The 15696-nt window shown below is 36.9% G+C and overlaps 2 protein-coding genes across 4 annotated transcripts; one reads left to right on the top strand and one right to left on the bottom strand.

Moving 5' to 3' along the window:
- Positions 1–22: 22 nt before the first annotated feature.
- Positions 23–15153, top strand: CUNH12orf60 (chromosome unknown C12orf60 homolog). Of its 3 annotated transcripts, none has more exons than XM_054696428.1 (4): positions 23–557; positions 4957–5043; positions 12402–13110; positions 14118–14328. In XM_054696428.1, exons 3-4 carry the CDS (start codon positions 12426–12428, stop codon positions 14141–14143), a joined length of 711 nt encoding a protein of 236 aa, XP_054552403.1. In that variant the 5' UTR covers positions 23–557; positions 4957–5043; positions 12402–12425; the 3' UTR covers positions 14144–14328. The 3 variants fall into 3 exon arrangements, with proteins under 3 accessions (XP_054552403.1, XP_037370201.1, XP_037370200.1); XM_037514303.2 differs by lacking the exon at positions 14118–14328 and adding an exon at positions 14910–15153 and having other exon boundaries at positions 26–557; XM_037514304.2 differs by lacking the exon at positions 14118–14328 and having other exon boundaries at positions 12402–13169.
- On the bottom strand, positions 1802–9621 carry SMCO3 (single-pass membrane protein with coiled-coil domains 3). Its single transcript, XM_037514305.2, has 2 exons — positions 9600–9621; positions 1802–2730 (listed from the first exon to the last, which is right to left on the bottom strand). Exon 2 carries the CDS (start codon positions 2712–2714, stop codon positions 2037–2039), a length of 678 nt encoding a protein of 225 aa, XP_037370202.1. The 5' UTR covers positions 2715–2730; positions 9600–9621; the 3' UTR covers positions 1802–2036.
- Positions 15154–15696: the final 543 nt, after the last annotated feature.

Here is a 15696-nt window from a genome sequence, read left to right as displayed (position 1 = left end):
TAGGCAGGTGTTTTGCGCTTTTCCTGTCTCACGAGATTGTGTTAGATTTTGACTTTTCGTTCTCTCATGGCGTGAGCCGGTGCAACCTTTTGGGAGTGTCTAAAATCCCCAAATAACAGTAGTTACCGTGTTCTGTGGCGGTTTGCTAGCGTCCGTTCGTCTGGAAATTCAGTTTATCGACACTCATTTGTAGAGCTGAGCAGATCCGTGCCCACATTAGAGTCCCAGGTTGCTAATTTACAAGATTCATTTATTTTGAAAAGGAAACGTGGGGATTAGATTTTCAAAGCAGTAATTAGTATATTTTTAGCTTGGTGTAAATGAGTGTACCTAGTGAAGATTGCGTTATGGAAAAGGCTTATTGAACGGGGGTGCGCTGAAGTCAGTTTTAAGTTTATGAGTGGCGAGGATTTATATTGCTCTCTTTTCCTGCTGGTGTTTTCACCCGCCAAAAGTCCTTTATGATGTCACCACTCGTACGTGGTTTTTTCACTTTGATCTTCGTTCCTCTACCCTCTTTCTCTAAAGGCTTCTTTTTTTTTTTTAACCCCTTGAAGGTAAGGGTAAATATATTTAAAGTACTTTTGAGGACACTTTTGAGTCTACCTGTGCTAGTCTTGATTTGAATCTTTCTTACAGGAAAATAAGTTAGATACAACCCAATTCCTACTACTGTCAATTGTAAATATTCCACAATCTTGACGGTACATACTCATTTTTAACAATATTTAATATGCGCTTAACTGTATTAAGTTTTGTTCCTTAGCTAAACCTTGTCTTAGAAAATTTTTTATTTGGATTAAGAGTGAATTTTAAGTCTCAGAACAATAACAAAGTACAGTTTAAAAGCTTATAAGTCAGAGAATAAAAAATTTATAGGTGAACTGTTTTGAAGTTTTGGAACTAGTTTAAAAGAGCAATGACAAGAGAAAGTACATTTGAAAAATTATTTAATCTAGCTTTTAAAATTTCAAAGACGTTTCCTGTACTGGGATGTAAGAACTAGCTATAACACAAATTCTTGCATTGACTCCTGTTAATAATTTTGTAAGTAGAAAATAGGCATCTCAATGGAAAGGCATTAGTTGTGAGGAATTTAGAAAATGAACACTTGATCTGCAGAAATTCAACCAAACCATTAGGTCTTTGTAGCTTCTGGATTTTTCTGAAATCAGATAATTAATGAAATGGGTCACGTAAAGTTTTATAGAGAAAAAATAACTTCCTCCTTTCTGCTAGTATTGAAAACAAAATTTCATTTTTCTGAATACTTATAAGGTATTCATGACTTTCCTTTAAATGTCAAATTCTTAAAAGTAGCAACTTCCTCTCCTGTGTCCTAAATGCGTTTTATGCGTGTAGAGCTGGATTTGCTTGTTTTCTTTTTCTGTTCCAGACTGTTCAAACTTTCACTTGAGGACAATTTAATCATCACATCAGAATTAGTCAAGTTTGATTGCAATCTTTAAAAAAAAAAAAATCCAGGCAATAGTGTAATTAGTAGAAGTTTATGGAACGATTGCCTCCTTTCAAGTAAATTGTTGCAAGCCGTTTTCAGTCTCTTCCAGTTTGTAGAAAATTGGATTGAAACTTGGTCAAAATTATGGTAGTATTTCTATCCCATTTAATGGCCCAGGATTTTTGTCTTGGTACAAGTGAATAAATATTATGTCCCCTTAGAACAAGATGTTGTCTGAGGGTAATGGTAGAAATAAGTCATTGGATTTAATGTAAATTTAAGGATTTGGGAAATGAGAAAAGGAAAAGGTAACTCCTACACCTGCTGCTCCACCACAGCATTACTCTGATGTTGATCTAGTGTAGCAGAATAAGAAGACATCCTTGCAAATCTAGGCATTCATTGTTGTTGATATAAACAATGGAGTTATCAACTAGTTTTACTAGTTCAAGTAATTCACCTTTCCAAGTTATTTACTATATTTATCTTCATGTTGGAAACTTATGGAAAATGAAGTGAATTGAAGCTAAATGCTATTATTGGGAGAGAAGCAGAAAAAATTTCCAGTGGCAAATGGTTATTTCATTTGCTGTCTCACTGTCTTGGTGACCTCAGTAATGGCATGATGATATTTTTGTGAGGCTGACTTGAATTCCATCAGATGCTTCTCATAACTTTTGATGGCTGCTTGAAGCTGTGTTTTCTCCACTGCTCCCAGGATGGCACGGAAGATCATGTCTATGCCAAGGCCAAGAACAGCAACTCCAATGCTACCAAGGAGAGAAGCACCAATTTGAGCTAATACAGCGACCAGCTTGTTAATTATGCCACTTGTGACATTGGAGCCCACGAGTTTAACAGCCACTGCACTGGCTGCAGAAGTAGCTTCTCCCAAGATGACTGAAATAACTTTTTGTACGATTGCAATTTTCTCTGTTTCCTTTTCCTTAATATCCTGAAGTTTTCTATAAAGGGTTGGCTCTAGTTTATCTTTTAGCGCCTCATCAACCTTTTGCAATTCCTTTTGGATATTTATCATGGCATGGATGATGATATCACAGTTTTCTTTGATAGTCCCATTTCTTTTCATCTCAATGAAGTCCAGCCTGCACCCCAAGTGCATGTTTAAAACTCCAATCAGCTTATTGGTGGCATGGAAGCTGTCTGCTAAGCAGTCAAGGAGCTGCTGCTGAAGACGGTTTACTTGCTGCCGTCTCCTTGGGTTCTCTGGGTAGAGGAGGTCACTCTGAGCCATATTTCAAATATGATCTCTGAAAAATAATAAATCTTCACTAAGATTTTGAACAGTAGTTGCTCTTTGGATACATTTGACTAGGAATGTGTTCACTCCATGCATAGGAAAGTAGCAGCCTGGTATTTAAGGAATTCCTCAGAAGACTCAACAGGTTCTTCCAAGTAATCATTTTTATGAAATTTGGAGCTAGTGTATAGAGAATGTGGGTAACGGAACACAATGTATTGATCTTACTTAGTGCATTAGATTGTCTGGTAGGGAGAAAGCCTAGCTAGAAAATATTTGTGTTTATCAAGCATCTGATTATTAATAAACACAATTGTTTCCTAATAGCATACTTGAAACAGTCTGCAGTTTGAAATGGCTAGCTATGGATCACCAAGGCTCTGTAATTTCTCCAGCCCATCGTTACCATATTGAGTAGATTGATTTCTCTAATATTTGGAGTTAATTAGTGGGACAAGAGGGATAATTAAGACCTCTGAGTTTATAGGACTATTAAAGTCTAATATTGTTTATATACTATTTCCTTAGTTGACAATGTCCAAATCACTTTGTATCTCATTATGGGCAAATTATTTGTTTTCTAAACCTAAGGGAGATGTCCAAATTCAACATATTAAAACACTGGAATCTTAATAAAAAATACTCTTTGGATTAAAGTACCACAGGGGAAAAAGTGGGCATGGTGCAGGAAATATTGCAGTCATGACTATATGATTCTCCTTTTGCAAAATTTATAAGTTATGTAAAATGACTTATATTGCCCTTGTCCTTTACTAAGCTACACCAGGTATGCTCAGAAAGAAAATAATGCCATTTCACAGAAGTATTGCGCACATCATGGAATGAATAAAATGAGCCTGATGGGAAAGTTCTTATGTTTATACTTTTTTTTTAAAGATTTATTATTTATTTATTTATTTATACAAGCACTGGGGTACAGTCGGAAGCACGGGAGGGTGAGAGAATTCACCAGAGCCAGAGTGGGGAATAGAACAGGCAGAGTGATGAAATACACTGCTGAGGGAAGCAGCGGGCATGGCAGGAGAGGTCTACGCGCCATGTGGGACCCTCACCAGCATGGAACTGGCGCTGCAGAGGCTGCAGGCAGCTTTGCAGCCCAGCGCTCAACCCCTGCCACCAGGGGAGGCCCCTTATGTTTATACTTCTGGCTTAGAGTACTGTGTAGAGAAAAAACTAACTTTTTTTTTTAAGTTTATTTGAGTGAAAAACTTAAGTTTCAGCCTAGTAAGAATGTTACTCAAAATACATATCTTGACTAGACTTACTATCTATCTAGCACTTTTTTTTTTTAGCCTTTTGGGAGAAAAAGAAAAATGAGGTCTTCTATGTCTATGTAGGATCTGGCACATTCCCTCTGAGTAAATAACATTAATTTGGGCTTTACCTAACAAAGGATCATAATTCTTAGCCAGGATATGGGGAATCTCAGAAGCCATTGATAAATGAGTGAAGAAGCTTTTCCTCTCAAGAAAGTAAACATGAAAATACCCTACTTTCCATTCATAAAGAGAGTATTTGGAGTTGGAAAGAAGAAATTAAAAAAAAGTTTAGGGAAATAATCACCTCTGCTGTTTTAAAAATACACTGTTGTCTCTGGTAGAATAAACTTTATTGTGGTCAGAAATTCTTTTTTATAACTTGTATCCAGTACACACACACACACACACACACACAAATTCTTTTTTATCTAACTTACCAGTACACACATACACACACTGTGTTTGTGACTGACACAGATTTCCACAAAATAGTACTTAGAACATATGTTTCATTTAAAAAAATTTTTTTTTTTTTAAAAAGATGTATTTATTTATTTATACAAGCCCTGGGTACAGTCAGAAGCGCGGGAGGGTGAGAGAATTCACCAGAGCCAGAGTGGGGGGAGCAGAGCAGGCAGAAGGACTGAAGTACACTGCTGAGGGGAGCAGCGGGTGGCAGGAGAGGGTTGTGCGCCATATGGGACCCTCCTCCGGTGGCCGGGGATCAGCCTCCGGGGATTGAACCGGAGCTGCAGAGGCTGCGGGCAGCTTCGCAACCCAGCGCTCAACCGCTGCGCCACTGGGGAGGCCCTAAAAAATTTCTTGTTGAGGGCCTAGTAAGAGTTTTGAAACTCGCTCTTTGGTTGCCATATGCGATTTGATAACTGCAAATTTAGGCTTTAATTTCTAGAAATTTTCCATTAAACTTTTTTTTTTGTATGTGTTTTGGCTTCTAGTTTTCAGATGTTATCATGAAAGGAAAGATCCAGTTTCTGACTTTGAATTCAGAAGATCATCAACTATATCCTTATTCAGATATTTAGGTGAGAAGAAATTTTCTTACCCTGAAAATGTGAAGAATATTTCTAGCACCTATCATATGCTATTATACAGCAAAGGTGTGTGGTATAGTCCTGTTTCTCTAAGGATAAACACATGGAGAGATGATCATTCCTTTTACTGGAGTGTTGAAAGGAAAGCACCAGTGGTCAACTCCTTCCCAATTCATTATTTTAATGCAAACTGATAATCGAAAAATACATCTGAAACACTGAATAAGGTGAAACTATTTTTTTTTCAGGAAAAGTAATGGCTTTTCCATCCCTAATAAAAACTGTTTCATTGTTTGCTCTTTAATCAATTCAGTAAAATTGATAGGATCTTTTTTCCATTCTAATTTCCTAAGACATGCTGATCACTGGCAATATTTTAAAATAATAGCCAGTATTGTACAGGTGTAAGAGTAGATGGAGTCAGGGAACAAAATAGTCCCCAAAGCAGATCCTTCTATACATGTGACAATATAAAATAAATGTAGATTCTCAAATCAATAGTAATTGAAATTATTTTTTTCTTAAATGGTCTTGGCATGGTGGACTTGTCTTTGGGGGGGCTAAAAGTTGATTTAAAAGTATCATCAGTATAAGATAAGTGAAAAAATAAAATAGAAAAATATGAATTATGTCTGTAGGGAAGAAGATTTTATAAACTTAAAGGAAAAAGTCACATAAAATTGTGATTAGCAAAGATGACCTCGTGGAAAAAACCCTGCAAGCCAACTGGGAAAAATTCAAGAAAAATGAAAAAGTATTTATTTTAATTTTTTTTAAAGATTTATTTATGCATACAGGAACTGGGGTGTAGGCCAGATGTGCAGTGGGTGAGAGGATTCACCAGAGACAGCGTCGGAAGCAGAACAGGCAGATCTACTAAAATACACTGCTAAGGAGAGCAGTGGGCAAGGCGGGAGAGGTCTGCTGTGCCATGTGGGTCATCTCCCTGGCTGGGGATGTAACTCATCCTGCAGTGGCTGCAGACAGCTTCTTAGTGCTGACACTCAATCCCTTGCGCCATTAGGGAGGCCCAAAAGTGTTATTAACTTTAAAGAGTTCTTATTAATAAAGACAACAGTAGTATTATAGCTAAATGAGCAAACAACTCTGGACAATAAAAGAAACAGTAATTAACAAGTTGGTAAAAAGTTTAATCTTGCCAGAAATCAAAGACAGAAGTCTATCAACTTTCATAGAAGTACTATTTTTTCCTTTATGTATTCAAGCCTTTGCACATGCACTTTTGTACCCATCTTCCTGGGGTCCAGACAACAGTTACAATTTTGTGCCAATGACAAATTTGAATAAGATACATCATGATCTGCTCAGAATTATTTTTTACTTCTAATGAACAAGAGCTTATTTTTCTTAGTCAGGCTTTAGGGCAGGGAGTTGAGAGGGTTCCTGGTGCAGGTAGATATTCAGCTGGCCTGTTGCCATTCCTGCTCCAATACTGAACACAAAATGATTTTCATCCCAATGAAATAAGAAATGTAAGAGAATTGCAAGGAAGAGAGGTAGGGTTTGGAGGTGAAATCAACAAATTATGTCTTAGGTAAAATTTGAAGATGTTGGTGAAGGAAGCAATTTTGTAATTAACAGTTTTCAGAATTATAGAGGTGGTGCTTGTGCAAATTCAAATTTCAGAGAACCCACCTTTAATATACATTGACACTTAGGCTATAGGGAAACATTTAATCCTCCAGGGGAGGTGAAGAATTTGTACTTTCTCAAATGGATGTGCCTAAATATATGATAGGTTAAATTAGAGAAGTCATATACCACATGGAAGCCATACGGAGAAAGTGTCTCTTTCTATTACTGCTCGTGACAATTTAGTTCTGAAGCTCATATTGCTTCACTCAGCAAAATCCAAGTCCTGAAATTAAAGATTGCAGTTAAATGGCACAAACATTGCTATTTGTGCCTAAAAACAACATTTCTGAGCCATCTACTTTAATAACATTTTCAGGGATGATTCGTTGATGATTGAAAATATCCAATCTTTAAAAATATTTTTAAAGTCATTCTAAAAATGACTGAAACATCAATACTAGCAGGAAACTAAGTGATGTACTTAATCTAGCTCTGTCTGATTCCTTGCAACTTTAGTGTGCAAATGTGGGGTTTTACACTCTTTGTCACGTGATCATTACCTGTAGGTGACAAATGCACTTTGGCGGCAGTTACTGTTTGTTCACTTACCCACAGCAAAGTTTGCGCTGTTACTTGAATATTTTATTTTAGAGGCTAGTGAAACAGGCTCTCTAGAGCCCTAGGTTGATTTAATGGGGAACTGTTGGCCAGTAGGTGGAGCTCCTGGTCGCGGGCACACCCAGCTTTTGTTGAAGCCGCTGTACGTTGTTGTTCCTATATTTGGGTTATGGGTGGGTAAAATTTTTATTTGAAGAGAGAATTCTGTTGCTAAACAGCTTGGAAATCACATATATTGTATCTTGCGCTTCATAAAATAAGCAAAGCAACCTGGGCGTGCTGCTAGCACTGATCAGCATATCTTAAAAAATTGGAATGAAACAAAAACTGCGTCAGATTGATTCATATTGAACTTAACCTCTAAATTTGTTGAGTTGTGAAGTAAATATTAAAGATTAAAGAGCAAATATATGCAATTGTAGAAACATTAATCATTGTATAGGTTTTATTTGGTGATACATTTATTTAGGAAAAGGTACAGTATTATGTGCAAAATGAAATGAAATGTACAGTATTATGACATATTCAGATAATTCTCAGGATACTTTTGTGAATAACAGTAGTGAATTGGCTGTCACATGCTACAGGAATTAAAGAAAAATTAATTTGAGGTGGTTAAAAATGGTGTGTGATAGTTACTGTGATGGTAGACTTACAACAGAAAGAAACTAAAAGATTTAATAAAATATTATAAAGTCAATAGCAATGATATAGAAGCACTTTAAAATAGAAAAGAAAAATAGCCATTACCTACATCTTAATTTTTTTTGTTATTCCCAATCCATAGTTTGTTTAAATGCATGAATATTTTTACAAAGTTGCAATAATAATATAAATAAAATTTTCATCTTCTATTAGTTTATTAAATATGTTTCTGTATTTCTAGCTTTATAATCATTTTATTGATTACATAAGTACTTCATAAGCTATCTTTACCATAATTTAATAAATTCCCAAATGTTTCAGTACATACTATTCTGATGAGCATTTTAATTTGTGTGTGTGTGTTTTCCAGTTAATTATCTATATTATTTTTTCAGGGTAAATTTTCATAATAATTGTATAATGAATGGAAATTAAACTTTTCATTACTTCCAATCTGTATACAAACTACACTCTAAAAACTTTTGTACTGCCTCCCAGAATAAATTTTTACAGCAAGACACTAGGTCTGTTTCAAAGTTAAAGATGGTCCTACTTATTAAATAAATATTATTATGTTGGAGAACTTAAGGTGAAATTTCAAAAAGGGGAGTTTTCTATCTTTTGTAGGAATACTATAATGATGAAATGATATGATCTCTGAGATCTACTTCCAAGTAATCTGAAAAGGAGAGTAGGGTAGAGCTATAAAGGATATAAGGTTGACTTTGTTTTAATAATTTTTGAAACTGGGTACATGGGATTTTATGATATTGTCTCCATGTCAGTATATCTTTGAATTTTTTCCTTTAATAATTAAAAAAGAAAAACATGACCCTCTGAACCTTTGATAGTTGTCACACGAGTGCTCACTGAGGTGCTGCTTCTCTCTGCTGTCACTTTTCATCACTATTCCTATTGGTTCCAGCTGTCAGGCAAGAGTCACTTATCTGAGTCTGTAAGAATGAGGTATAGGTAAGGTCAGACTCTTATTAGGAGAAAATAACTACTAGCTAGTTATGGGCTTCCTTCACTTTATTTTAAATAAAGATAATCACAAACACAAGTTGATTGTGGTGTGATGATACATTTTCTGATGTAAATTCTTTTAAAGAGTATTTCTGATCAGAAAGCAGAATATCAAAGTCAGCACCTCAAAGGCTATTTGGGAAACTTCTGCTATATGCCACATGGCATTTAAAAAGACAGTGTTTCTTCCCCTCAAACAAATAAGTGTCTGTGGATACAGAGCAAATATGCAGTGATATTTTTCAATGTAATGCAACTTATGAAGGTGTGTAACACTATATATTACCTGGTAGTAGATTGCACATTCATTCTTTCACAGATCTTGAGTGCATGTATAATTATTATAAGAGGAAATGTTATAATCTATATGAATAAAATTTTCACACAGGTGTCATTCCATCCTTAATCATTTCTAAAATTGATGTCTTAATGGCTCTGTATTCCCCTCTAACATAATAAGTTGTAGAAACTGTTCAATTTCTTACTTACCTGGTGTCTTCAGAGATCTAATCACTAGGAACATGCCATGGGAACATCTTACAACAGTTACTTTGTTATATTTATGGCTATAATTGAAGATTGACCTGCTATTTCAAATTCCCTAATATGGAGAGAAGACAGAGTATTATATCAGTACCAGTGGAAATACCCACATTACCTACCTTGCTGTGTTTCTGAGTTCAGTAGTCCCAGTGAAGGTTTAGGAGTATTGTTGAAGGGCTTTTTCATGTGATTTCATCTGGATGCTTCTGATGGAATGTGATGACTTACAGGCTTTGTTAGTGTCTGCTGGGTCCCTCTGCCTGTCAGGTTTGTAGATTACTTCTGAATGATTTAGCTCTCAGAATTGTCTTCTTGCCTATATTAATATCATGTTAGTATATATTAACCAACAATTTGAAAGATGTAGTAAACATGATTTTTCTGTTCTTCAATGGACTTTTTATTGCTGAAAAGTGCTAATCAACTGAGCTAACTCACTTCAGTAGAGAAGTTGGTTCTATGACTGCAGTTCTTGTTTTGGGATTCTACCTGTCAGTTATTCAAGTCTCTGATTCTCTTCTTAGAAGGATACAAATCCTGTTGTATTGGGCTCCACCCTATGACTTCATTCAAATTTAGTTACCTCCTTATAAAACCCCATTTCCAAATAATAGACATAGTTATGCTAGTGCTTCAACATATGAGTTTGGGGGAAGGGGACAAACCTCAGTTCACAGCACAAAAGAAAGGGGTGATGATTGGGCAGAATTCTGGAGGAGATGCAAAAGGATCATGAACATTTGTTAGAGACATTAGCACTTTTCAGCTGAGAGAAAGGGTTGTAATGAAAGTTCAGAACATTTTTAGATAGGACAAGTATTTTGGGAGATTGCATTGGATGACTTTGTCTTCTTGGAATGTCAAGATCAAAAGAGAAATACACAGACAAACCCTTCAGGGAGAATAAGCTAATAGGCCTGTGGAGTGATCTCTTGACAGCTGATTGTCTAAAGAAGTGTACTTGAACTTGTTTCTGGATGTGTTTGTCCTTTCCTTACTTTTTATTTATTTTAATGGAAATATTCTTGCTATTATATTCAAGTATCACAAGCCTAATTAATGATTATGTGACACAGAAGTAAATGAAGTGTACAATGGGGAAGAAAACTCACTCTGAGTCTTTCATTTTAATCATTTCCTTTCTGAGATGTTGGTATTAAATCTGAAACAATCGCTCCTATTTGAGTCCATTCTTTTTACCTCTGATACCATCTCCATGTATTTGTGGTACAATGTGCAGGCCATTGCCTTTCTATTGATCCATTTCCCTGGGAGAGTCCTGGTTTATGCCTCTTCTCTCAGCATAATTACTATTAACATCCCCTTGCACTACATCCCGGTTTGAACGATAAATTATATAGTTACCTTACCCATAGATGTTTGTATCTGCCTCCAGGTTCGGAGAGTAATGACAAAATTAGGATTTCATAGAAAGGAATATTCATTAAAGGGCTGCTTTTGAAAAGACAGTCCTCTCAGACTCTTTGCTCTTGCTATTCATATTTCTTACTGCTCCTTCCTAATATCCTTTATTTGTTCCTCTTTGGACTTCATACTTTTGTTATGTTCTCACCTTGAACAATTACCCACATTCCTTTGATTGTTTAATACCACTCCCAGAAGTACCAATTTCTCTTTTTGGGCTTCAATCTTTTTTTTCTTTTAAAGATTTTCTTTTTATTTATTTATACAAGCACTGGGTACAGTCAGAAGCACGGAAGGGTGAGAGAATTCACCAGAGTCAGAGCGGAGAGCAGAGCAGGCAGACTGATGAAGTACACTGCTGAGGGGAGCAGCGGGAGGCAGGAGAGTTCTGCGCACCATGTGAGACCCTCACCCAGTGGCGGGGGATAGAACCGGTGCTACAGAGGCTGTGAGCAGCTTCGCAACCCAGTGCTCAACCGCTGTGCCACCGGGGAGGCCCTGGGCTTAAATCTTTTAAGCCCCCTTGTTAGTGGACTTTTTTTGTCCTGCGAACCCTATTTCAGGATCCTCATATATTCTTTCCTTATATACTATAGCTCTATTCTGTCAGTCTCACTTGCTTTATCTTAAAATGGTTGTATTTTGTTTCTGAAGACAATTGAGGACTACTGTTTAACTTATTTGCTTCTAATATGTTGCTTCTCTTACATATATTCCCTTCTGAACATTTTCTGTCTACTCAGCTAGACAGAAGAGGGTGACAGTGATGGCACTGCTGTTTTCTACTACAGCTTATAAGTGAAAGGGTTTGGGGCTGCCTCTTCCTTGTCCATGGGAACAAAGGAAGGGCTGACATTTTCTTGCTTGTACTTGAGTCAAAAAGGATCTGCTCCAGGTTCTCTAGGTAGAGAGAGTGGGCTTGTTTTGAAAGCTTCCTTCTTTGGAGTTGTTGACAGTTATAGTTTCAAGCTAATCCTAGAGTTCAAGGTAGAAATACAGAAGCCAGGAAAAACAAAACATAAAACCAGAGAACTTCATCATTGCATTGTTCTTCAAATGCTATACTCTCTCTCTGCCTCCTCTGTGTGCTATTAGCCACCTTTTGGAATTATCTGATAATTACTTTACACTTTTCATCTAAGAGTTTTAGCTATAATCAGAAATATTAGAGAGAGTGTGCTTGCTCAAGTTTAATCTTTCTGACTAGGTTGGGTGATTATTGAGGGTAATGCCTGACAAGTGTTGTTTCAATTACAGCATATCCAGTTTGGCTTCAGCACACAGTATTTGATAGGTGGTTTATTTTCAATAAAACAACTCTATTGTACTCTGTTGTAATTATTTTTATTGAAGCACTAAATCATTTATGCTTTGAAACGTGTGTAGTTTTCCTACCCTTCACAGGAATTAAGATCACATTTAGATTATACTTTCAGCCTCCTTGTGGTTGACAAGTGTACTTTTAATTTTCACTTGGATTATACTTTGTTTTGCAGCTCTGAAACATTTTTGTTGGAGAAATGTCTTCAGAGTCAGAAAAGGATAAAGAGAGGCTGGTTCAAGCTGCCAAAATGTTCTTCTTTCAAATGCAAGATATTTCCTTCTTTACAAAAACTCTTACTGATTTGTTTAACAGCAGTATGAATACTCAGATTATCTTGAAAGCTGTGAAAGAAGATGGTTATGTTAAGGATGTCTTTGAACAAATGCTCATCATTTTCAAGGAGATGCAATTTATAGTGAATGCAAAGTATGGCAAAAAACAAAATGAACCTTTATTTTCCCAGATGGCAACAGCTATGTGCTCTGTGGTTGAAAAGAGTACCAGTGTAAAGGAGTTGCAACAGTCAGCTAAGCAAATTTTCAGAAATGTCCGTGCCCCGGTCATTGTCTCTGTGCTGAATAGTGGTAACATCCTGGCGTGTTTGGAATCTTCTCTTTCACTTTTGATGAAATATCCTATTATGAACCTTCAATTAAGTGACTTTTACAGAAAAGACAGCAAAGAGCAATCAGATGCTTCCACATCTGAGAAAAGCTCAAGTCTTGTTTTATCTAAAACCATTACAGTAGACACCTTGAAGTTACAGGATACACTCAAAACTGAGAATGCCAAGAATATCATTGAGTCAGCTGCAGATCACTTGGAGCAAATTGTCAAGACTATGAGGCCAATCTTAGAGATCCTCCAGAAGACACTAAAAGGTATGGAAATCAAGATTTCTCTGTCTAAGAATGCCAATGACTAGTACGAGAGCAACAGAAGTGGTCATTTCTGCCAGAAAACCCATTCTGATCTTATGAATTTTCATAGTACTTTCCAAGACCCTTTGATGCTAGACAGGTGGTCTTTTGGGACAGAAATATAAAGAGTAATCAACTGGCAAACCAATAAAGCTTTGCTTTATTCAAAAAAATAAGCTTGACCTGCCAGTTCCTAAAAGGCATACATTCCTCAAAAAGAAAAAAGGTTCTATACATTTGAGGATGTTTCTGAACCTTATATTTTATCTCAAAGCATAATTAAAAGAATTGTAAACTAATTTACACTTCTAGTAGTTGTATTTCTAGTTATTACTGTGTTAAGTCCAGGTAGATGTAAATATTATTACATAATCTGGCGGAAATGACTCTTCAGGCCTAGGAAATACATTAAATAACCTGCATTTTTGTCACTCACATACTAATTTGTATCAACTTGTATTTTCCCTGTCATAATCTATTCACTGAGTACTTTTGATATGATGTATCAAGTAGTAAATAAGAACATAGAATGTAAGAAGTAATAGAATTTCCTTGACTAAGACCAGATGAGATGGTGTTTTCTTATTTGTCTCTTACTGAGGTTAGATGATTAGGATATATCAGAGGTTGAAAAACAGAAGTACTCTAACCTTTCACAAAGAAGAGATTATAACATTTGCAGAAGGAGACTTTCTGAGACAAGCTCGTGTGGGGTAGGATGAGTTAAGAAAGTCTGTTTGTCTACCATAATGACTTTGGTTCTCCTGCGTTGCAAATGAGTGTATATTCTCAAGTGCGCTATCTCACATGATATTGTTGACTTCAAACAAAAAGCAACCAGTAATTTCACTCAAAATGGGCTTACTTGGAAATTACAAGAAAGCAATTTGGAAAGTACAGTTTCATGCTTAGATACATGTGTACTTCCCAAAAACCCAGGCTACCACTTTCCCCTCCTCCTTTTCTAGCCTTTGGAGGGACTCCTATTGCATGAAGTGAACCTTCCTCCTTCCACTTGGCCTAGAAGCAACACCACTTCCTGTCAGAGAAGCAAAGCATGTTGGGTCTTGTAGTTTGCTATTTGTACTTGTGTGGGACTGTTTGTTTAGCTTCTTGACCTTATTTAAATAGGGATTCTCTATAGTAATCTTCATATCACCTAATAATAACTTTGCTAAGAATAAGAAAAGCAATATTGACAGCTCTAGTTCTTTGTTGGAATTTTCCTTTGAGAAAACCTACATCACTTTCTCATCTAATATTTTCTCTTTCAAAAATTTAAACCTCATATTTTCTTTTTTTGTTTTTAAGATTTATTTTATTTATACAAGATCTGGGGTACAGGCCAGGGTGAGGGGATTCACCAGAGACAGAGAGGGGAGCAGAGCAGGCAGATTGACCAAAGTACACTGCTGAGGGGAGCAGCGGGTGAGACAGTAGAGGTCTACTGCGCCATGTGGGTTGCTCCCTGGCTGGCTGGGAATCGCACTCGCACTGCAGAAGCTGCTGACAGCTTCACAGCGCTGTGCTCAGCCCGCTGTGCCACCAGGGAGGCCCATAAACCTCATATATTCACTTTAAAAAGAAACTGTCTCTATATTAGTAGTTTCATGTTGAGGAGAATCTTGAACTGACCCATTTGCTATCCTCCTTTCAAAGAACTACATATGTTAATGGGAGGAGGGTGGCGGAACTCTCACTTTACTTTTTCTGGACCTGTACGTGTGTCTGGGATTTCATCCTCCTTCTCTTGATTTTAGGATTGCGTCCCAGGATGTTGCAACCCATGGGGGGATTCACATGGAAATGAAGGGGAGAAGGACCAAGAAAAAAGTTCTGGGGACAGAGTATTTCTGTGAAATGGCTGGAAGTCCTCACCAGATGCTAGTGGGAATGGCAGTTAGAGTAGCCCTTTGATGTGGTGGTGCCCACTTCAATAAAGATGCGCTGTCTTCAAATGCTCTCACTCGAGAGGTGGACCATTACTTGAAGGCCTCTCCCAGAGGGCTTCCACCATGGGGTAAGCCACCCACTCTAAAGACTTCTTTGCTGCTGCTTTCCAGCTTGTGGGAAGATTAGGGGAAAGCTGCACTCTTCTCAAACCTATGGCACCTTTACTCTTATTTAACATTTCCCCCAAATCCTTTGGTTTTATCTTCCTCTCATTTTCTTTCAAGTTCTTCAGGTTTTGTTGCACAAATTGGGGAAGACTCACTTATTTCTATGGTATGTCTAATCTCATTTTTACTCTGAGGGTATGACCACTGCATGGTCTGGTGAGTAAGGTACACATAGGTAGGAAAAAGTGAAATGCCATAAAACAAAACAAAACAAAACAAAACAAAACACGTCATTTACTCTCCCCTCACCAAAAAAAGGTAGGAAAGAAGTCTTATAATACTTGTAATATCCGACCCCCCCACTTTGAATAGTCCTCAGTGTTGTATCTTGGTATCTCTGAAAGCATCTTTCTCAATGCAGCAGGCTGTGCCTCCCATGCTGTCTCTTGACATGACCCAGGCATTGGGGGAGATTCCCGAGAAGCGG

This window comes from Talpa occidentalis, unplaced genomic scaffold (genome assembly GCF_014898055.3).
Source record: "Talpa occidentalis isolate TD23 unplaced genomic scaffold, MPIMG_talOcc4v2.1 talOcc4.16, whole genome shotgun sequence".
In the NCBI taxonomy this organism is placed as follows: Eukaryota; Metazoa; Chordata; class Mammalia; order Eulipotyphla; family Talpidae; genus Talpa; species Talpa occidentalis.
Note: the sequence above shows the minus strand (reverse complement) of the source record. Positions and strands in the feature narration are given on the sequence as shown.